Here is a 23800-nt window from a genome sequence, read left to right as displayed (position 1 = left end):
TTTCAGAATTACGGTTTAAATTTCATCAAAATCGGACGACTATATCATATAGCTCCCATGGGAACAATCGGAAAAAAAATGAAAAAAATTATAACTTTGCTGTTTTTCAATTTTTTTTGTATTTCTTCGACATATAGTATAGGGTAGTTATTTCAGAATTACGGTTTAATTTTCATCACATTCAAACGACTATATCACATAGCTCCCATAGAAATAATAAAAATATATAAAATAACTATCTAATAATTGAGCTGCAAATCATCATAGCTTCAATGTTTTTCAACGTATACGCAAGTAAATCATAATTTTAATGTTTTCAAAAGTATTTAATTCTTGCAATAGCTGCAAGGGTATATGAACTTCGGCTTGCCGAAGTTTGCTTTCTTTCTTGTTAAAATCTTATCTCCATTGAACTATTGTGCACTTCGCTTAGACGACAGAAGAGCAATTCCAAATAAAGAATGTAAAAGAATGAATAAGAAAGCAAGCTACTGCCATTATAAACGCTTTTGACTTCACAGTTTCGAGTGGAAGTTCGACTTTTTATACCTGCCTAATAACGTATAAAGGGTAAAAACATATTTCTGCAGCCGCAATAATATGTTTACTGACAACTGAACATAACATTATTTTTATAGTCCCGATAACTTATCAGCTTAGGCGCAAATGCAGTAAAGATCCAGGTCAAATGAGTGTACTTTAAATAACGATTTATTTGATAGGCAGGGTATGGAGCAGGGTGAAAGGGCGGGCAGACCTCATTCTCCTTATAGACTAAACAACGTTTAATAAAATCTGGATTCGTCCTGCTCGAATGCTTACGCTTGCGATCTGGGCATACATAATGTTAATAATTTGATTTGATGTGAAGACATTTGTTCTGGCATTTCAGCTGCAGGTAGATAGTTTCGTAGGCTTCTGTGCAGGGGTCTCGATCGTCTGCTCTGACCCAGCAACACTTTTCTCGATGAACAATAGTGGAACAAGACTACTAGAACTTATGGTAATATTGCGCGTGTGTTGGTTTTAATTGGTTTGTCCGCTACAATTTTAAAGGCGTTCAGTTCGGCGTGAGGCTCTACTTGATGCCCAATTCCTTGAGTTCGGTTTCCTCATCCACGGAGTCCTCATCATCCGAGCCGTGTACCGATGGAGCTGGTGTGGTGTGACCTAATAGGATAAATTTGGTTAGATCATGCCATTATGAGTCTTATAAAAACAAAAGAGTGAACGCTTATTAAATAAATATTCTTTAAATCGATTAGTTTAGATTGTTTAGGTATTTAATTGCATTATTTTAGTTGTCTAAAAGTATTCAATGATTTTTTTTTAGGTCCTTATCAGTATATATAATAAACTTGCATATATTGCACACTCGATTATCAATTTCAAATAATTCACTGCTTACTTTTAGCCCTTTTTTAAAAAAGAGGTATATTTTATTTGACATTGAAACTAAATAAATACAAATTAATAGTTCTAAGCAGCTGTTGAAAATTTATTAAAAAGAGTGATGACTAAGCAGAAATAGGTAAAACTAAAGTAAAAGTGGAATGTCCAACAGCTATTTTATTTAAAAGTGTACCAAAATAGTCAACAATAAAAAACTTGTAAAGATTCGACAACAACATAATTCAAAATGCATAAACAATGAAAAGTTTGGAGTATAATTTAGAATATTCAGATTTTTTTTAGCGATCACACTCTTCATCCTCCCACTTACGCGACGAAGTTGGGCTGGGCGGTTCGCTGTGCGGCCGCGAGAAGATCAAATTGTTGCGCGATCCGTAGAGAGTCAACTCATCCACGTAGTCGGGGTAAACAGCCTGCAAGGCCTTAACCCTGGCCTGTCTGTAGTACTGCAAAAGCGAATATATAGTAAGGTTAGTGTAATATATATAAATTAATAGAGAGACAGTGAGTGAGAGGGCTTTTGGTATAATGAAAACTATATGAGTAACGGAACGAGCCCGTAAAATACTAACAATGCCCAGGGTGCGCCAGTCAAGCAGGTCACTCAATCGCTCCGTACGATTACGCTGGATGATGCGCTGGCGGCGGTTCAACCGCGAGAAGTCCATCATGAAGCTGGACAGCTGCTGCACGCTGTTCTCCAGTCCGATATAGCGACGGTCCACGATGTAGATGCCATAGGACTTGGGATCGCTGATGTGCTCCTCCATGAAGCAACCGAATCCGGACAGATTGGTGGTCACGCTGGGAATTCCCATCACCGTGCACTCGGCGGGAGTGTATCCCCAGGGCTCGTAGTACGAGGGGAAGACACCCAAGTGGCAGCCACGAACGAACTCCTCGTAGTCGATGCCGAAGAGCGGGTTGGTGGACGTGAGGAACTCCGGATGGAAGACCATCTTGACACGGTCGTGACGCGAGTTGAACAGATGGCAGCGACGGATGGACGAGAGGACCGGATCGTTCCAATCATCGGCCACATTGTGCGTGGTTACCGGCGGCATCGAATCGCGCTGCATGGCGAACATACAGCGCTTGATCTTCACCAGATCCTCCTTCTGCAGCAGATCATCGGCGCTGGGGATGTTGCCCCTCAGGCAAGTGTCGAACATCCGCTTGCCCACCTCCTGCTGGACGTTGTTGATCGTGTCCCGCAGCTGTTTGATCACGGCATGTCCCCGCAGCGAGTCCACGTTGAAGTTGTTCGTCTTGGTGGGGAAGATCAGGAAGGCCACCACGGTGGTGTCCGGCTTCTCGTGCTTCAGCATCGCATTTAAGCGAGCCAGCGCCTCTATGAAGATGTCGGCACCCTTGTTGCCGAACTCGTAGCGACCGGCAATGAAAAAGTACAGGGTCTTGTCCAGATCGAAGTCAATGTGTCTATGGGGAAGTATAAAAATAAATCAATTAAAGCCAACAATGCAAAACAAATCAAAGCAAACAAAAAAATGTATTTTCTTAAAACAGAATTTAAAAAAGTTTTTCAACATTTTCTAAAAATAAAGCCCACACAATCGTTTCCTAAAGTTCTTAAAAATCTTAAGCCATGAAAACTATTTATAAATTTTGCTCTCGTCAAATATTTTAAAACTGTAATCTTGCTAAATAATCTGACTACATTAATTTTGATCTAGCATGTATTCATTATACATTTAAAATCATATTATCATGCATGTAGATTACAGTAAGTCATGTTTCGATTGATTAACCTTTATTCAAGGGTGTACAAGATTGAAGATTGAAAACATTTTCGCGTAACATTGAATACAAAAACATTTTGGGGTTGTGTTTTTATTGCCTTTTTAGTCGACAAACAAAAGTGTAAGCCACTCATAATTCTATATTAAATGATTAATTGTATTTGATGAATTGAAAACATTAATATGTGGCTGAGCATTGGACACTACAAAGTGTAATTGGAATAATCGAGTATATAAGTACTTGTGCCAGACTTACCCGTAGAAATGTCCCCGCACGAATTCGTTGATCTTCTCCTTGGCGACGGCATGCAAATTTTGGAATTCGTGGATGGCCGAGAATTTCTTTACATTCAAACCGTTCGGCGTGATGATGTCCGGCTTGCGCTTGAGCAGATGCTCCGCCTCGTAGCCCGTAATCTCCGAGACGGTGGTGAACACGTGAGCCAAATGGGTGGCGCCTCGCTCCAGGCAATAGCGATGGTAGATCTGCCGTTTGCCCGCTTCCTCGTCTACGGCAAACTTATCCAGATTATTGTAGAAATCGGTATTGCCAGCGCACAAGTAACGACCCAATAGTGTGGCATGGGTGGTGAAAACAGTGGCAATCTCCACAAGCCGAGTACGTAGGACGATCAGAGCAACGCCAGCTTGCCACTCATGGAAATGGGCAACAATTCTCGGGGGACTCAGCTCGTTTGTTTGCGAATAAGTCACGGCGAAATTGCGGAACTCCTCCAGGAACTCGGCTATCATGAAGCCCAGGATAATGGCATCGTTGGTCTCAATATCCAAATGAGGTATTCCTATATGGCACTTCTCCCACATCTCCGATTTGAACTGATCCAACTTCCAGGCGGCGGATCCAATATCGAATAGGATTAGTTGGGGATTTCCGTCTACCAGCCAGCGACCGGTGTGGATTTTATAGCCCCGCGATCGCATGGAGTTCACGGCATCTAGTAGGGGATTTCCCCTGGGGAACTCCATCTCCTCCATCTCGGTGCGGGCACAGCTCTCCTTGTAGGGACCCATCATGCACAGCTGCTCGCCCATCTCCTCGGTGGAGACATAGGCCTTCGACCGGATCACCGTGTAAATGCCGCCCACCTTGTTGGCCACCTCCCATGCCACCTCGAAGTTCCAGCGATTCTCCCTGGAGGCGATGTCTCCTCGATCGAAGTAATCCTTCAGGTCCGCCCCGGACTCCACTCTCGAAAAGCGACGATTCATCTGGAAGACAGAAATACATAATAACGATTAATGTTTGAACGCTTTCCAAGGGGTTTTGACGTAATTATTCCCCACCCTCAGGGCATAGGAAGTGGACTCATTGTCCTCAAAACGATAGGACTGCTGTCTCCGCATCTTCTTGATATGCTGGGCACTGCTTTAATCTAGGCGCCGCTGATCTATAGCTGAACCTCTCCGTTGAGGCTCTCGTTGCGGACTGATAGTGTCACCTAAATTTAGCTACCGGCTTGACACACATTACAAGCTACGATTCCTTATCGCCTTACATTCGTACATATAAAAAAATAACTATAACTTTTAAACTTAAGCGATATGAACTCAAAAAGTAATCTTTTCAATATATATAAAAATCCTACAAATAAAAAACAAAATAACAAATTTTAATTCCCCAAAAAAAAATATGTTTAAAACTAGTTTCTTTCACTTCATTTCTTTAGTAATTACCTAAAATGTCTATAACTAGAATTAAAAAGCAAAATATAACTTCTTAAGAATTTGGTTTAGTTTTGGTAAGCTCTGCTTTCCTTTTTCTGGACTGACAACCAAAAGGTTTCTCCCGGTGCATCGACCGCTATCGATGTTGTCGTTGTTGGGATGGTCATTGCCATCACACGCCGGCATTTGTTGCATCACCACGCAACGAGGTGCGATCGATGCACTATCAGCCGAGTGCAGTTGCATCGGTGCAGTTTATGGGCTGATAACGCGGGCTATGCGACATCGACCATGTCCCTGACACTCGGTCATTTATGTACGTGCCATATTCTCTACTTATACGTAGACACACGTTGGGCTGTCCATAAACCAAAGCTCTATTTTCGGATGTAGGAAATAAGCGGCGTCATTGAGCAAAGATGAGTTTGCCAATTTCCCGCACTATATGTATATGGGAAAATTTGGCAAATGTTTTCATTGACAGCGTCACAAGCTGAGAGGAAAAATGCTGTAAGCGCCAGATAAATAGAAATTTAACATTTTTCTATATACTTTACAATTGATTTAAAAGCAATTTCAAGAACTATTACTTGTTATTAAGTTGACTACATTGTCTAGCGTACAATTTACTATTTTGGTTCTTCTAAAAATATTAAAGTTTATTGAACAATATGAATTTTTTTTTAAATTTTTAATAGTGTAATGAAAACACTTGTGTGGGGTGGGTTGTTCAATTTAAAATGGTCGTTGTCCAGTATGACCTTGAAAAACATCGAATTTTAGGGAAACCTAGATTAACCAATATTAATTTCTGAAGACAATAAAAGCAGTTAACACACCCATTACTTATCTAATCAGTGTTGATATAATAAATTACTCTTTTACTGGATCTCAAACTGTTTTCTTAGCACCTGCGATTTAAAATTGAACTTAAGTTTATTGTCAAGAACACAAAAATCTATTAGGATCACTTTAGTAAACCGCTCTATACTACTTCTAAAGGTCAAATGTAGTAACACAGTTATCTATCTTTCAACTTAAACCATTTTTTGTTCTAATAGTGGTTTTATAAATGTGTCGTTGTATCTTTCACTTTGTCAGGACTTTATCAAGTGGCATCCGCTAGAGGGCGTGATATCCGGATAAAAAAGGGCGATCTTAAACTATCACTTAATTGCTCTCCCACATTTGCACTTTTCACTTAAAATTAGTTTGAAAACATTTAGCGAGAGAATGTGAGAAAAAGTAAAAGTGAGGAAAACCTCTTGGCACGAGTTTTGTCAATTGAACAATTGATGACTTCTTACACTTGATAATTTTTATTCAATTAAATAGAAAGACGTGAAAACAAGGCTCTCTTGCTTTCTCGCTCGCACCCACACACACGCGCTGCTGCAACACAACTCCAAGAACCCCAACAACAACAATAAGCAGCTGAGAGACCCTAAGTGTATGTGTGTGTTTGTGTGTGGCAGGCAGAGATATTTTTTTCATTGCCAGAGCGGCAGCTAAAAGTCAAATAAAGGTCAGTGGCAGTGCTGCTGAGAAAGAGAGAGCATTAAAAATTGTTCACCATTATTGGTATAGTTTTTTCGTCTTGGGCCCCTTTTTGTTATTGTTTTTTTTAATATAGGTGGGTTTTTTTTTAACCCGCTCAACAAGTTTAAAACTTGATAATTTTGTTTTTGTTGCACTCTGAAATGAGCGAAAGAGAAAGAGAGCAGTGCCAGGAATTTGAACTTTGTTGTAGTCATTTTTTGTATTTTCATGCGGCCGGCGCATTGATAAGACTAATAACGCTTATCAACGCTTTTTGTTTATGTTTTGCGTTTATCACTTTTCCAGCAGGTATTCGGAATTGTATGTTTCCAAGGCGTCCGCTTGGCGCCAATTGCAAAATGCAAAGTGCAATGCGAAAAACCGCTGATAACGACGTTTGTTTGTACCCGCATTTGCGGGTTTGAGGGTGGGAGTAATTCTGAAATTGGCACGCGCACAGCTGTAAATGATATTGTCCCCCGATCTCGAAAATAAAATCACAAAATCACCTTAGAGCCACAGCACTCGCTGTTGTTGGCCACACGAAACAAGACGAATAACTGAAAAAGAATTCGAAAACAACAAGAAAATCCATGGGCACCCGAGAGAGTTCTTGTTGTTGCGCTGCAGAGTGGGAGTTTGCGCAGAGAGGAAAGCGGAGAGAGCTAAAGGAGAGAGCGAAAAGAAAGAGCGCCCAGGTGGACAGCGTGACCGTGCGAGAAGCGGTAAAATATACCTGTCTAAATTTAATGTACTTTTATAGTTAAGTAACGTAAAAGAACTAAGCTCATGGAAATAGGTTTAAATATATTTTTAAATATAAAAAATACGGTTTAATAACACTTTAATGTAATGAGACTTGAGATCAATTTTTGACTATAAAAATATTCGTACTTTTGTATTCTATTTTAATTATAATTACAAAATTAAAAGTTTAAAACCTATGACATTCGCATTTGCTTAAGATTTAAAATAAATAAATCAAAAACCAGCGCCAGTCAATCGGTAAGAAACAACGTAAGCGAATAACGTAAACGTCATTGCCAGCTGAAGCAAAAATACCAGAATGCGAGCATCAGCGGGATTTTTAAATTGTAAATGTCTACATTGTGTTTAAAAAAAAAAGGATTGAGATTTTCCATTTTTAAATCAAATTATTCTTTTTTTTTATGTTAAGTTTTTTTTGTTTTTAATATCTTTCAAAAAAGATTACAATGGTCAATTAATTTGTATACAGTTAATTGTAGCTATATATTTCCTTAAAAAACGGTTTAAGCATTTGTAAATTTGTTTTGATTAAATTTTAATTCTACACATATCAATGCCAATAACACGAAACATGTTTAAAGAAATTTAAATTTGTGTATGCTTTATTATAACTATTATTAAATATTGGTACTGTTTCATTTTTTTTTTTTAAGGTTCCTATATGTTTAAGAATGAAACCCAATCTTACCTTGATCCCATTCGTGATGTCTAAAAAGACCTTAGTTGCCCACCGTCATCGTCAGTTCACCTTCAATTTCGTTCAGTTTTCGCATAAAAAGCAATATTTCACAGAATTTTGATCAGTTTGTCGTAACCTTGCTCTATAAACAATTTAATGTCCGCTCACTTAACCTCAATTAAAACCGGAAGATGGACACGCAATATCTCTGTCGTCTTTCAGTTTGTTTTTATGTTTATTAATTGAAAAGTGTGAAGAGCAGGCAATCATTTACCAACTGAGCAGTAATGGGTCGAAGTTAACTGGGTCAATTGAGTGAACGCAAATATTTCAGTATCATATCAGCTTTAACTGTTTTTACCTTTAAAGAAGTTTTTACGTTTGCAAATTGAACGAAAATAAATCTTTAATGTTGTCCCCAGGTGGGGCTGTAGCAACAATTGACTTTCTCTGCGGCCCACAAGGTCAAAGGACATTAATATTATTATTATTACCTCCCCCCCCCCCCCCCATCCCTCCTTGTCTCCTTCACACTGTTGTTTACCGCTTAGTCTGCTTTGAATGTCTTTGAAGCGATTTGCTCTTTGTGTCCTTGATAAACATCCATTGATAACAGACACAATGGCACAAGAACAACATCAAAAATACCAGCTTTTATGTTTATGACATATCCTTGCTGGAGCTGGCTAACTGTAAATCATGTTGGCGTGCATTTAGTAAACTTGTTCTACCCCTAATTTTCACCCTCCTCCTTCGTTTTTAGTTAGTTCTGCAATTTCCTGCAGCGACAATTGTCACATGGATTCACATTTACAGTTACAGTTTATAGTAGCCACACAATTGCACACTTGCTGGCTTATCTGTGGGCAGTGAAAGAACGAAAATATTTTGGAAACCTGTGGGGTCAAGGACAAATTTTTTGGTCCTTTGCCAACTGAAACATGTTAAATGAAATTAGAATTCTTGTATTTTTTTAGGAAAGAAAAATGCAAAATGTATAAACACTCATGCTTGTAACTTTAATGCCGTTCATTTTTGTTTAAATGTAATGCAGCATTATGTAAAGTGAACTTTGTTTTGGAACATTATTTTTAAAGCAACATTGTTATTTATAGCAGGGACTTTAAATTAGGCTTAATATCTGCGAATGCAAAAAAACATAATTAAATCATAATTCAGACTTATCTGCAACTATCATCCAAAAAAGTCATGAAACTAAGAATGAAACAGGAATACGAAAATAAACGGGAATAATCGAGGCCAAGCGCCTTGACCACGCAATAAAGAGCTTAATTAAAAACTTGGCCATAATTCATTGGCGACCATCTCCGCGCACGTGAATACCAGTTGGCCAGCTCAGGAATAAGGCAATGGTTGGAAATTCAACTTAACCGACTTAAGGCTAAGGGACGTCCAAGTCAAAATGTGACTAATTTATGTCATGACACCCCCACTAAGGCCACCCAACCCCCTACCAAAAGAAACGCTGTCGAAATATTGCAGGACAATAAAGATAACAACGAAAGAAGCTTCCACACAGCGTCGAGGTTGCGTTGATTGCGCTTATGCGGCACAAGCAGCCAAGACTACTGGAATTAAGTGATTGCTTATGATCTCGACTAAAACATTCCCTTCTTCAGTAAGTTTATAGCTTACAGTCCTCAAAAAAAATCAACCATTTAAAACATTGAATAAAATTGTATCGCATAAACAAAATATTTATGCTTTTGCCCAATCTAAATTTAATAAAACCGCAATAACACATGTAATAACACTCATACGACGCGTTGTACCGATAGAAAAAATGCTGTTATCATAAATTCTTTCGGCTTAATGTTATGTAATTATTATAAATGCAAATGTATTTAACTAAAAATTTTGATAATACTTTCGGCTTAAAATTATTGTTGCTTTTTTCTATTATACCTAACTTAAACTAAAATCAATTTTGTTTACAATTTGCATCTTGAAAAAAAAATTTGTTCTAAAAATACATTACTTTAAAAACTAATAAATATTTGTTTTAAAAAAAATTACAAAACATGGGTTTATGTTGCTTATACCGTGTAAAAAGTGTTGCCTACTGGGCGGCGCATGCGTTAACATACGCCGAACATGCAACATGGTGAACGTGGTTGCCGATGTGGGCGGCACTAATGGAGGATGTGGATGATGCTTGGCCACTGTTTGTATACAAAAGGGCGCCACAGCAGCAGCAGGAGCAGCAAAAACAGCAGCTGACGACCCGAGTTCGAAATTCGAAAACTGTTATCAACAAACGCCGAGCATCTGTGTGAGTGAGCGATTGTAGCTGTGTGTGTGTGTTGGCGGTATCTGTGTGGGTGGACGCCTGGCGATGGCAGATGAAGCCCATCAGTTGGCGGCTGTTGCACGTTGCGTGCGGTTTCGTTGGGCTCCGAACTCCGAGCTGCGTGCCCATTTTCTCCGAACACACATCCTTCGTGTCCTCGGAAAATATTCAAAGTGCGTTCCGTTGTCGTTGTCTGTTTGTTGGCTTTTTAATAACTCACCAGCGAGTGGCAACTAGTCGCACCAACTATGTCCCGACTATTGCCAGGACAAGTGGCAGACCCGACATTTACTATTCGCCTTTGGCGGCAGTCGGTTGTCCTCGCGCATCTCATCCAAACTGCAAAAAAGTGATCAGTTCAAACCTAAATTGAAAATTTCTTTAAAGTGTTGAAAATGTAGGAAGCCAAAAATAATAATAAACATAACCAATTAATTAATAAAAGGAAAGAAGATACGGACAACAACTACAGCTCATTGACACAATTTACTAAAATCATTTTTTTTTAGATAAAAAAATAAAGAAAGATCAAACCAAAAAGGGTACAACTTAAAGGAAAGGAATTAATTTTAAAAAGTTTATCGACTTAATTTTTACAAGAACTAAAAAAGCTGCTACCACTTAAATTCAAAACTAAAAATTTTGTACTTTCAAAAGCTATTGGGAAGTCATAAACATAAAAAATGTTTATCAACTTATAAAAATAAAGCTAACTTATCTTGTATTTATTTAAATCGCTTCAATTCAATTAAAGTAAAACGATTTTTGGTATTAAAAATTCCACAAAATTTTTAAAATAAATAAATTATAACATAACATATTTGCAATGATAAAAATTAATTTTATTGAATTTCTGTTAAGCAATGAAGCAAATTTTTATGTGACTAAACATCATATACTTTTAATAACGTTTAATTTAAAAACGAAAAATTAAAGTTGGAATTTCAAGAAACACCAGCAATCTAAATATTTAATCAGGAAAAATAAGGATTTTCCAAAAGCTTGGCCATAATAAATTACGTTAATAATTCCCTTACGCACTTTAATCAGTTTTAATGAATGTGTTCCATAAACGCTTTCCTGTGGTATTAAGAACACTCTGTGTGGACCTGAATGCTCACACAACTTTTACCCCGTTGCACCTGCCGCAGACAAAATCCTCTAAGGGGCAACATCAAAAACCACTTTATAATACGATTTGCACGGAAAACCAGTTAAATTGCGTAATTAATTCAAGTGAACAGCGCTAGACAGGAACGAAGACAGAAGCGGAAAAGGGCACCGAAGCTCTTGCAGAACGAACCAAAATTTTAAATTAAATAACTCAGGAGCCGAAACGTAGGCCTATGTATTCTCTTTCAATGGGTTTCTTCAATTTGATAACAAGTTTGAAACGCGAAGAACTTAGGAGTATTTAATTTGTAATGTTATCTTATGTGGAACACATTCATTAAAACTGAATGGAGTGCGTAGGGCAATTATTAACATAATTTATTATGGACAAGCTTTTGGAAAATCATTAATAATAAAGTTTAATAAATAAATAAATATTTACTAATAGTGGTGACATATAAATCAGAACAAATTTATTTTTAAATAATGTTATTTTTGACTTAACAGTTTGTAGCACTTATACATTTATTTTATAGAAAATATATAGTATCTTAAAGGGTATTGACGCATTCAATCTAGGAAAGCAAAGGCTAATTTGCTGTTTAAATTTCTTATGCATTGCCAAAGCCTCGAGCAAGGACCTGCTGCAAAGTGTGGGAGGAAAGTGAGAGTCCCTTAAGTTATGCTTAGGGCATGAATTTTTCAGGCAATTTAATTGAAGAGCTTTCAAGAAATTTTCATATCCAAGCAACGAAAACTGAATCGCTTTATATGACGAGCCGAGATTCATTTATCCTGGCAATAATTTGGTCGACACGCCTTCACATCATCTGATCCCCTGCCCCGCCGTCGTTCAAATCCCGCTAAAACCAAACGGAAATAAAAACACGCAGCAAAAATGAAATCAAATCAAATAAAACCAGATTATACGAGCAACGCGGGCCCTTAATACGTATTTCTTGTTCATCCCACATTCCGTATTCTTTTGTTTTTTAAGCAGGTTAAACGGGCCGCAAATCCGCATCGTGTAATGAAAATCAAAGTACATAAATATAAAATTAAATGTCGTAAATAAAAAAATAATAACATAGGGACGTATAAAATATGTACATGTGAATGTGTCAGACGACGCGACTCGCGAGGCGACACAAAGCGAAATTTAAGAAACGTGCCACATTAAATATTTAAGAAACTCAGAAAGCCGACAAAAGTATAAGGAAAATTTGGAGCCTAACAGCGTTTGGTAAGCTGCTTAAATTAACGTGATTTATTTGGAATGAAATTTTAATTTGGAACAGCAAAAATCCCTCACAGTCTATTAATCAGCAAAGCCTTAAAAAATACAAGGGAAATAATAACAAGATGTATTGTATTTACTTTATCAAAATTGTCGAGTGTCATTTTTTACTTAAATGCGAAAAGATTTAAATTAATTTAAGGCCGAATCGTAATTTTTTTTCTTTGTGATTCTCTTTTTCAAACCCAAACGCCAAGCTAATTTAATAATTAATAATTTCCGCATAACACATTTTTCTCACACACCAAGAAAATTATAGGCGCATCGTTAGCTAATCAATGAGCGGAACTGTGATTTATCAGCTCCCCTATTGATTTATTTAATATGACTCTGAAAGCATTCCATCCCACACCATAAAGGTTTTTGTTTTTTTGGTAACCTTAACGTTTACGATGCGGCTTGTGCATTTAGAGGAAAGTTCGGGGGGCAACGGAAATCCCATAAAAACAAAGTCCTGGCCATAAAACATAAGAGATGGCCAGACCAAAGTGCAGCCCAAAAAAAATCGCATGCATGGCGCAAATGGCACAAAAAAAGTTTCATAAATAGTTTTATGTGCCACATTAAAAGTATTTAAAATAAGGGAATGAATAAAAGGAAAAGTCAAGTATGTTTTAAAGGGAAAATCATTCAAAGATTGGGCATAGGGGAAATTGTATTTTGGTTTAGCCAAGCAACATTCTATGCAAATGAGTTCACGGGCGAGAAAAGTCTTTTCAATTTTTATTGTTTTCCTGTTTCCTTTTCTTTCGAGACTGCCTCGCGCGTTGAAGCGTTGGAATTTGCCAAAAGCCGCAAGAAACAAAACAAAATGAAAGGGAAAAAACTGAAAAGAGGAAATGAAAACAAATAGAAAATGCCGTGAAAGTTTTATACGATTTCGAAGGAGGCGTGACACACGACCAAAGGGTTTGCTCAGACAGTCAAAATCTCCTGATGAATGTGATGTCAGTGGGGGGCCAGAACATAGGTTCATATATACACATCCCTTATATATATTTTGTGCTGAGAGATTTAAGGGCGGAAATGCAGTCAAGCTCCTTGACTTATGGGAAAATCTTGTGTTTAGAAAACATTAATGTTCATATCATAAGTAAGTCAGCTTGTCATTTTTTTTGGTATTGAAACAAGTTTATCGCTTTAAAAGTGCCATCATTAAAATATTTTTTGAAATTAAACAACGATTTTTAATACATTAAATTATTAATAAAATGATTTTAGTGTAACTCTTTATTATTTTATATGAACTCAATTTTTTGTTTACATTTATAGACAGCACACGTGCTATGTTTTTCTAAATATAGCACAAACTTTTATCGAGTGTCAATAATTGATGACAATCGCAGGCGTTTGCCTACCATAAGCTTATCAGTAGCAAGTCCGATTAACCTAATCAAGCAGGGGGAAATAATCAAATCGGCAAGTGGAAAGCAAACACAGGATATGAAGTAAATATAGAAAGAGTGGATAGTAATTAAAGCAACATGCGGGTAAAATTGGCTCTATATTATGGGGGTCATGGCTATGGCTGTCAGTGCAATAATCGAGCTTTACTCTAATCAGCAACGGTGGGAGTCTAAAAATAAGCGAAATATATTTTGGGTATCAAAGCGAGTTCTATACACTTGAAAACCCCTCTCCTTCGACCGCCACCCTGCCCTGTTGGTTGTCAAGTTAATAAACGTAAAACGAGCTTGTCGCATCAACAATACTCATAACAATGAAATGCCCTCACTCTGGCACGTGAGCGAGTAACGTGGAGCATTTTCCTTTTATTTCATCATGTTCATATCGTTAGGCATGAGTGTATGCTTATAAAGGTTGCAGTGATTTGAGTGTAATGCCTCAACGGGATTTGCATAATACTTAATTTATCATAACATTGTTAAGGGCCTGCCAACATATTTATAAAAATTCTTTTTTCTTGTACTACATTAGATAGTTTCATAGTTTTAGTCATCTTTTCCGCGTTTCAATACAAAATAAAACATTTGCTAAATAATGGTAAAATATTAAACCATTTGTCATTTAACTGTTGTTTGTCGACACGTAGTTAGACACTTGATCGATATTTTATTTACTATGTTAAAGATCTTATTTAGGTAATTACTTTATTTTATCTTGAGCTCACCCTGAATGAATCAAAGCATTTATCTGAGTATTTGGATTAATTAATTATTTACAATAACAGAAAATAACCAAAAAAGTGTGTAAACGCTTCGACTTGTGTTAGCCGAATACCATTTGCATGAACTTTGTTGCTTGGGTGTTGATTATAATGATAAGCACTTTAACCACAGGCATGCAAATTGCCAGAAGGCAAAAACGTTAAAATTTAACAGCTTTTGGCCTCTGCACACACACTTACTGTGTTGCCTGAGAATGTGAGCAGTGAAAATTCTCCTCAGGCAAATTCAATTTCGAATCCCCTGCCATTTCGGTTTTCATCTTTATTGGAACTTTTCTAGTTCAGCACATTTGACACTTTAGATGTCCTCTTCCTTTAGCTCTCTCTCTCTCTCTGTTTGTATATACCCGTCTCTCTCAGGTGTTACGTGTGTGTGCTCAGTGAACTGTTAAACTGCTGACATGGCCACTCAATCTCACCCCGCAGCAACAGGTGACAGGAACTGGGCTTATTGAAATGTTTTTGACACTTTTTGATTGACGGCAACTGAATGAAAACAATTTGTTATTGAAGAATGCTGATTCACCTTCGAGGAAGAATAAGTTCAGGAAATTAAAGTGTATTTCATATTGACTTTATGCAAGGTCGAGCTTGAGAGCTCGGAAAGTGACAGATTGAAAATTGAGTTTTACGAACAATTGTTTTCATCAGTTTCTTTAAAAGCATAAAACTCGTGGTGTATATCACTATTATGTTTTCAAAATATTTTGTCGAAATAAGCTATATTCTTTTTAACATCTTTTTGTGCATTAAATTAAGTGTACAATAATTGCACAAATTTAATTCGAGTACAATGCAAATATTCTTCAAGGAATTTAAACAATTAACAAAAGCAATTAGGAGTCATCTCTGTTCATTGATTTATGCAATTTTGTAATTATTCAAATATTTCGCTGTTCATTGCATAAATCACTGGGCGCACGTGTCGATAATGTGCGCCAAAAATCGCCGAAACACAAAGGAAATCTGCAAGAAAACTTGGCCAGAACAATTTCAGAAACTTTGGCTCTGCCCCGTCCCATTCAGCCGCGTTTATTCCCCAAAGCTATGGCTAATAATCTGCGCTGGCAAAAAAGATGGCCTGCAATAGGCTCAGGCCAATAATTCATTCTTGATTTCGGCTTTGGGCCAGCTTCGTGTTAAAGTTTTTCTCGGTTTTCCCTTTTGGTTTCTGCGGTCCACAGATGTCATCCATCCAGCCGCCCAGCTGGACTGAAGCGTATCTCGTTCTAATTTGCATTTTTATGTCTGTAAGTGATATTTCTTTTCGCACTGCCACCCACTCTCTCTTGCCATCTCTGTCTGCGTCCACTATGCCTGCCTCTTTCTCAGCCAGTTGGCAGCCAAGTGGAATACAGAATTTTTATGTTCAGTCACATAAGTAAGTGAGTTCTGGGTGGCTTGTGGCTGAAATCGAGGCACAAACAGGCCAAGCTCTGCAGGAAGTTTCTGCTGCTCGGTGTGATAAAGTTTGAATTATTAAATATACATAAATCAAGAGACAAGAGCAATGAAAGCAGTGAGGGGAAACTTAAGTACAGGTTACCCTGAATTCACTGGCTTTAGACATTTAAGGTAATCTTTGCTCTGATATGGGTAATTATTCTATGCAAATTATAAAATAAGATGTTGAATAATATTATTATGTCATAAATTTATTTTGTTTTAAATTTTATTAAATTTTCAATATTTGTTTTCAATAGTTTTAAGGCATGGTAAATAGTATAACACTGTTAAAAATCTAAAATATTTCTTAAAAATGTTTTACTATTTGATTTTTAATTTATTCAAATATTCTGTTCATATTTTGATTTCAAATACCAAGGTTTAACTGTGGCATTAAACATTAACGCCTGACTTGGCAGGGTCATAAAACTTTTCAAGCTTCTCTGCCTGGCAGATTCCTATCTAAATCGATACCATTTATCACCGGCATATATGCTGTTTATGGCAGTTGTTGTTGCGGCAAGATTTGCATAATCAGCTTCCAACTAATTAAAAGGCAATCAACGAGAGATAACCAATAGGAGTAAGAGGCGAAGGCCAAGTTGCCGAGCCAACCTTCGTAATCGGCTAAAGCGAAACACTCAACAAGCTGTCAAAATACACGCATTTCCATTACCATTTCCATCCTTTTCCTCTGTTTTTCCACCTTAATCGTTTGCACCTGTTACACAGAAAGATGGACGAACTGGCAGGAAAAGTGGCAAAGTCAAGGCCTGTGTCCTGACCCAATCAGTGCGGTAGAAAATGAAATTTTTCCCACTCAAATGGAAAACGGAAATGAAGTCCGTGAATATGCAAGTTGTGAGCTTATTTCGAGGTAAGAGTTTGTCGAGGTATTGACATTGGATCGAGATCAAAGAAGCTTAGAAAGTTGATAAAAACTTCTGTCAATCTACAGGCGTATAAGATTGAAAATAGATCCCTGCAGCATGACCAGAAAAGTTTTTTCTAAGATTGGTTCTAGATAAATGGATAAAGTTGGAATTGGATATATATAGTACAGAAAACTATAAGGAAAATTAGAAAGTATAGACAGCTTTAATTTGGGTTTCAGTGCCGTTAAATAAATTTATTTAATTACTTATTATTATTAGAAGGTCTATTGAAATGTGAAAATGATTTCCTCTTATTATAAAAGGGCTTTATTGGAGCATAAAAAAATTTATTGGTAAATATCTTAAGGGTCTTTTCAAAATATTTGTAGATAGAGCTTCTCGGTACAATGCAATACAATTATTTTGTTTTTAATATTTTATAATTTGTGATCTTTTGTAGTTTTTCAAGCAGTATATAAGTGATTTCAGAAGATGAATTTTTTTTTAATTTTTAGTGGAGTTCGATAAACTTACTAAATAAAATGTTTTATTTTTTTTTCTGTAAGAGCTTTATTTAAATTTTCCAAAACCTAATATTTTTCTGAGTCAGAATTGTTTATTACCAACATTCTTTATTGTTTAACAGCTTAGATACCATTGATTTCTAAATATCTATTTTTCGCCATTCAGTAAACAACACTTTCGCGCCTGATTTATGTTGACAAATTAGCTCTTAAAACTTTTCGCCACGTATCTTTGGCTTTAATTGGGTAAGGTAAACAAGAAAGTGCGCGAAAGGCAAGGCAACTTAAAAGAGTTAAAGCAAAACTTTGTCAACTTTGAGTGAGCAAACGCAATTTTGTAGAGCAAAATCTCATTAAAAGTTGTACTGCAGCGGGTGAACCAAGAAAGCGAAGGTATTAGCTGCTTGGACATTGTGCATACGCAGCGTGTGCCTCTATTGAATTACGTACACGCACCGTTGGCCAGATCAGGATGTTATATGAGTGCCCGGCGTTGTTGCAGTCTGGGTGCTAATTTGATATCAGCCAGGGGTAAACGCGAACACATCCTGTGCGGACCGGTGTCTGTGTCTGTCATGTTAATAGCTAGTCCGCCCTCTATTTAGCCGCTCCGCTGCCAGGAGTCCCATTAAAGGTCTCTAAACTCATATGCATTTGTCTCACGTGTCGGCATCCCGTTTATTGCCAATCTGATGAGTGACTGGGGGTAAACAAGCAGAAGAGGGGGGCGACAGAAGCCACGTTTGGCGCTCATTAATTTCCATCGTGTAGGTTTTTAATGAAGATGCGTGTCTGCCACATCACAGGACGCGCGTCGCGGAGTAAAAATGAGGAGAGAGGTACTCGACTTCCGTTCAGAGCAGTCGGGAATAATTTATGCTAAGCCGAAAAGTTAACCCGCCGCTTGTTAACCGTATTATGCCCGCAGCTTCGTCCTTGTGCAATGAAAAATAACCCCGCAATAAACACAGCGCAGGCAAATACAAGCGCCAAACTCCCTTAGGTGGCCTAACTTTTTGTGAAATTTTAAGCAGTTGACTTATTTCAATTATGAATAATTAGCGGGGCAAGCATGCAAATTTGTATTAGGGAACGGGCACGATGCTTCCTTGCCGTAATTTGAAAGTCATCAATTTGCGCTTTATTTAACTTTTGCCAGTAGAAAATGTGTAAAGCAGACTAAGGGCTTTTTAACAATATCCAAAAGAGCACATGGAGTACAAAAAATTGTAAGATACCACGTCAAAAAAATATGTTAAGCTACTAAAAACACTTAATTTACCAACCTGTTTAATTTAATATTATCAAGAGAACAATTTGTTCTTCAAAACTTTTACTTTTAAGTCCTCTAAAAACATCAAGAAGAAAAAATACTTATATAGGCCAAATCAAGTAAATAAATTTAAGCAAAGCCAAGTCGCAAGGCCAAATAGCACCACAAAAAGGCGAGAGTGACCTAAAATAATAGCAAAGTGTCCCCGAAGACATTTAAGCGGCTTGACTTGAATTAAATTTTTCATTCACCGTACGCACTGAAACGAAATTAAATGCTTAAGCAGGGTGTGAAAAAGACAAACAGACATTGGGAAATAAATAAATAAACAGGCAAACATACTTCTATTTGGGGAAGCGACCCACACTAAGACCAACTAATCACTGTTGACAGTAAAACGAATGAAACACACACTGAACTGGACACAGAATAAAATCCTAGTGGGCCAGGACATTAGAAGGGAAACAGAAAAAGACCAACCGGCATCCATACGAAACTTGATTTTATGGCAGGGGATATCTTTGCGTCCTTCGTTTCCTTTTCAGCATTTTATTTCCCTTTTAATTTTAGTTGATGCGCCAAAGTGCAAATAAAGGAACAGATTTATAAACAGAGCAAGGGCACATCCGCTTTTCCTTCGCCAATATTTACACTGTCAAAAGAACAGAGAAAAACTAAAACTAAAACCGCTATCGCACATGAGCACCAAAAAGCTTTTGTCCAAAAAAAAATAGAACAAGCAACGATTTGTTTTTGCACGAAATTTTCGTATTTTCATGGGAAAATTCCCCCTTCTTATTTTTGTTAGCCACAACAAAAAGAAAACTGCAAATGCCCCAGAAAATGTGTTTAAAGCAAATATATTTTGGTCAAACCTACGCTTTTAAGTAAATTTAAAGTAAATGGCACAACATAAATATTTTTCGATACTGGTCGGGTATGAACTTAATTTGACAGAGATTTTCATCCCAATCTATTTAATGAAGGCGTGGTCGAAAAATTCAATTTTTCCTGACGGGCTTGACAATTTTTTAAAATAAACAGACCTTTGCCACTTTTGTCCTGTAAAGCTGTAAATAGTTCAGAGACGTCCTTTTGCCACCCACTTATTTTATCAGCTTTGTGTAAGCACCCAGAAGCGTAGCTTAAAAAAAAAAAGGATAATGAGCCAACATATGTTTAGCTCGAAAAGTACCAACCCAAAAAAGGAATGTCAAAACAAAAACCAAGCAAATGAAATCCAACCGGAAAAAAACGGTCAGGGCAAACAAAACAAATTTTTCTCCCTCAGGCAGCATATTTAAAAATGGGATGAAGCAAAAAATGAAGTGAATTTATTCAAAGCTGCTTGTCACTCTCACGCAGTGGGAAAAGCGGGCGGGGGAAAGGAAAATGTGGAAATGCGGGAGGAGCTAATAATATTTATGGGCGCTCATTTTAATGCCAACTGTCAACGCGAAAACAATGTGTCTCTACACATATGAGGATTCTATCCGGCCGAAAGAGCAGAAAAATCTCCTGGAAAGCGGCTTACAGGAAAGTGGATGAAAAAGAAGGCCGAAAGCCGTTGTTGTGTTTAATTTGTAATAAAAATAAAGTGCACATTTATGAGGCGAGGCAGGCAGTCAGGTACGCCAAATGAATATGCTTCGTTTAGGAACTTTTTCTGTAGTATTTCTCTTATTATTTATTGAAAAGGCAAAGCAGCTTTGATAAATGTAAGCGAAATATTAAATTTTAAAGTCAATGGCGCCGCAGATTTTCTGCTTCATTAATATTTTCTGATGAAAGCAGACTTTGGGGGAAGTTATGGACAAGCAATTCTTTAATAAGATTAAGTGTGCCACTTTAGTAATATAAAAAAAAAAAAATTAATTTGGCATAAGGTTATTTTGAAAGAAAACTTTAAATTGAAGTTTATTAACAAACACATTAATTTAAAGCTTTAAAAAAAGCATCTTCAAGTGATAAAAGACTTAACCATATTATTATACCTTTGATTATTGTTCTGTATAGACTTACGACTTATCTTTTTTTGCATTACACTTTACTTAAACAAACCTTTTTTAAATTCTTAAGGCCAATATTTTCAAAAGCTTTAAATTAAATTTAACTCCAAAAGAAAACAGAGATAAATTGAAAGAAAAGAAGCAACATTTTAGTTCAATTTCTGAAAAGGAGGAAAATTAAATGTAATTGGGATTTAAATTAGGCAATCTTTTAGGCATTTTCCTCAGGTGTTGCAATTTTCCTTTCTGGCACCTTGGCCGCATATTTAGGGTCCTCTTTCCTTTGCCTGTCGCAGTTGGCTGGGAATTTTATTGGGCAACGTTCAGGAAATTTCAAATTGAATTGCAGCCAAGAGGTCATTTAAATTTAGCTCTCAAATTTAATTAAAATTGTTTCACTGGCATCTGTTAAGTGGTTTCAATTTGATTAAATAAGCGATGTGGTTTCTGTTTTCCCCAACTATTTGGATTTCGGATGTTTTACTAGGTCTTGCCAAGGAGAAAAAACACAAAAACGCTTCCTCTTCAATTTTTACACACTTTGGCAAATAAAGCTGACTCGACGGAAGGACAAAAGTTTTTTGTGCGGCAAGTCAAGAAGTCAAATGGTGACAGTTGCCAAGGTCACATAATGCTGTGACACTTTCATTTTTTTCCTCTTGTTTTTATTGATAGAAAGGTATCACACACAAGCTGGGAAACCTTAAAACCACAAGCTAGGCCCAAGAATTTCCCTAGAAAAAGGCATTTGATAGCATTTCAAGAAGTTAGCGTTTCGCATTGCATACTTATGTGACTGCGTGTGTTTGGCATGTTTAATCAGGCAGAAACCATAAGCAAATAGGCAAATTGTTTGCAAATAAACAAGTCAGAAAAGTTTACGATAGCGGTTGAAATGTCGACGTGCAAAGGAGGGATAACGTTGATGGCTTTGGTCTGAGATAAAACATTTTCAGTAAAGAGAAATACGTTTGATAATGTTGAACATTTTCCTTTTACCTAACGAAGTATTACAAATTTGCTGGTACTTTCTTTAAACTTTAAATGAGAACAACATGGTTTGAGTTTGTAAATATGACTGCGAATTAACTGGGAACTTAACTTTTTGATACATTTTTTATTAAGTTTATAAATAATTAAGTAAGATACAACTTATTTAGTACTGAAAGCATTTACAATATGTTTAATGCTGTTTTGCAATATTTAAATGAACACAACATGGATTGTGGCTGAAAATATGACTGCAAAATAACTGGGAACTTAACTTAACTAACAGATCTAGTAGCAAATATAAAACTTTTTCATTACTGAATGCATTTAGTAAAAAGTATTTTTAACTTTTTGTATTTTGTAAATCATTTCGTAGATAGATTAAAAAATGTTTTAACATGATTTCAAGGGAATATGAAACTGTTGTCTATTACTTTTAACAAAATCAATCAAAAAGTAAAGTCGTATTTTTCTTTCAAGTCAATGGATGCTATAACCATGTTTATGGTGCGCGAAAACCATTTGAGATACAATTTAAATTTGTTTTGTTGTTACCCCCAGTGGGATCAATTACATGACTCACATTTTCTCATTACGGCCCATAAATAAGTCAATGAAAATGCGAGTTACTCACTGACTGCTCCATAATAATTGATGGGTTGGCGGAGAATAACGAAAAATGGGAGGGGCTATGACTGTCCAAAATTGTGGGTTGTCATGACAAATAAGATGAAAAGATGGTTTTTGCCTAGGGATACATAGGCCAGCAATTGATGCGTTAACCCCAATTTGATTTGTCTCATTGTCAAATGCTCCACAAACTCTCAAGTAACTTCTCCCCCGAAGATCCGCTTCATTTAAGCTGGCCAGATTACTGTTCATTAACATACCATAGTCCTAGTCGCTCTAGGACTTGTCTGTCAACAGAATCTGAGCAAACAATAACATTACCGAAACGTCTGAGTGCCACACAATGGACGATGTATGTTTGGGGCTGCTCAAACCCAAACAAGTAAATAAATATGCTTCAGTTCAGCATAAATAACCCACGGTTTTGGGGTGGTTTGTGCCACCACAGATGTTGACCCACATTCCGGCAGATGTGAGACAGATTATGAGGGGACAGAGGTCCTTCTTTTTCTAGCTTAAAGTGCTGAGCAAATATGGGGGCAAACAGGCGCCCAAGGAACTGTTGAAGTGTTGAAAGAGATCCGGTAAAGGACAGTTTGATTACTAGTTGAATTCCCTCTGAGGTAAGGCCTTAAGGTTTAAATCATTTATAAATTTATTAAAATCAAAAACTTTAATCGGTTGCTGACTCAATCATTTTATTTAATTTCGATTTAAAAAAAACACAATTTAATAGAGCATAAATCATGAAACAATTTTTTATAACAATTAATCCTTTTCCTGAAACTTATAAAAAAAAGTTGCAGAAAAAACCACAATCAATTTATTTATTTTCGATTGCCCATAGTTAAAATACATTTTCAACTTACTAAATAAGACACAATAAAACGAAGCAACTGCAACCACATAAATCATGAAGCCATTTTTTATACCAATCGCATTTAATTTACAAGCCGCAAAAAGTTCAACCGCTTTTCCCTGTCTGGCCAACAAAATGGGAAAAAGTGCCAATCACGTGATTTTTTTGCGCAATTTTTGCATGCTGCGATGGCTGCAAACGAATTGATTTTCAATTTTTATGCTTGCCTAAACGGAAAATTTGTGCCGAGCCGAAAAAGGACAAATTGTTTTTGGGGGTTGGGAAATTGCAATGCATTTATTATGAATGAGAAAAACAGGGAAGAAACTTATGTCGTAAGGAGCCTATATGGGCTCCATCCAACCTTCAAGATTGGGGTGCTGGTGCCTCAGAAATTGTTCGTTCTGTCCCATAAGTTATATGCAAATATACACAGAGAA

At 36.8% G+C, this 23800-nt stretch overlaps 3 protein-coding genes across 5 annotated transcripts in view; 1 reads left to right on the top strand and 2 right to left on the bottom strand.

The window, feature by feature from the left end:
- LOC128263298 (uncharacterized) overlaps positions 1–23800 on the bottom strand; it is a 97185-nt gene that overhangs the window by 58825 nt on the left and 14560 nt on the right. The gene's annotated exons all lie outside the window — the stretch shown is intronic.
- On the bottom strand, positions 690–7037 carry LOC128263225 (glycogen [starch] synthase). Of its 3 annotated transcripts, none has more exons than XM_052998120.1 (5): positions 6908–7037; positions 3430–4403; positions 1986–2853; positions 1724–1859; positions 690–1170 (listed from the first exon to the last, which is right to left on the bottom strand). In XM_052998120.1, exons 2-5 carry the CDS (start codon positions 4401–4403, stop codon positions 1079–1081), a joined length of 2070 nt encoding a protein of 689 aa, XP_052854080.1. In that variant the 5' UTR covers positions 6908–7037; the 3' UTR covers positions 690–1078. The 3 variants fall into 3 exon arrangements, with proteins under 3 accessions (XP_052854080.1, XP_052854088.1, XP_052854071.1); XM_052998128.1 differs by lacking the exon at positions 6908–7037 and adding an exon at positions 6167–6272; XM_052998111.1 differs by lacking the exon at positions 6908–7037 and adding an exon at positions 4479–4636.
- Positions 10237–23800, top strand: part of LOC128263224 (soluble guanylate cyclase 88E) — a 41551-nt gene continuing 27987 nt past the window's right edge. Inside the window, 2 exon segments of the mRNA XM_052998096.1 lie at positions 10237–10553; positions 12267–12512. The gene's annotated coding sequence lies outside the window, so the exon portion shown is untranslated.

The sequence above is a fragment of the Drosophila gunungcola genome, chromosome 3R (genome assembly GCF_025200985.1).
Source record: "Drosophila gunungcola strain Sukarami chromosome 3R, Dgunungcola_SK_2, whole genome shotgun sequence".
NCBI lineage: Eukaryota > Metazoa > Arthropoda > Insecta > Diptera > Drosophilidae > Drosophila > Drosophila gunungcola.
Note: the sequence above shows the minus strand (reverse complement) of the source record. Positions and strands in the feature narration are given on the sequence as shown.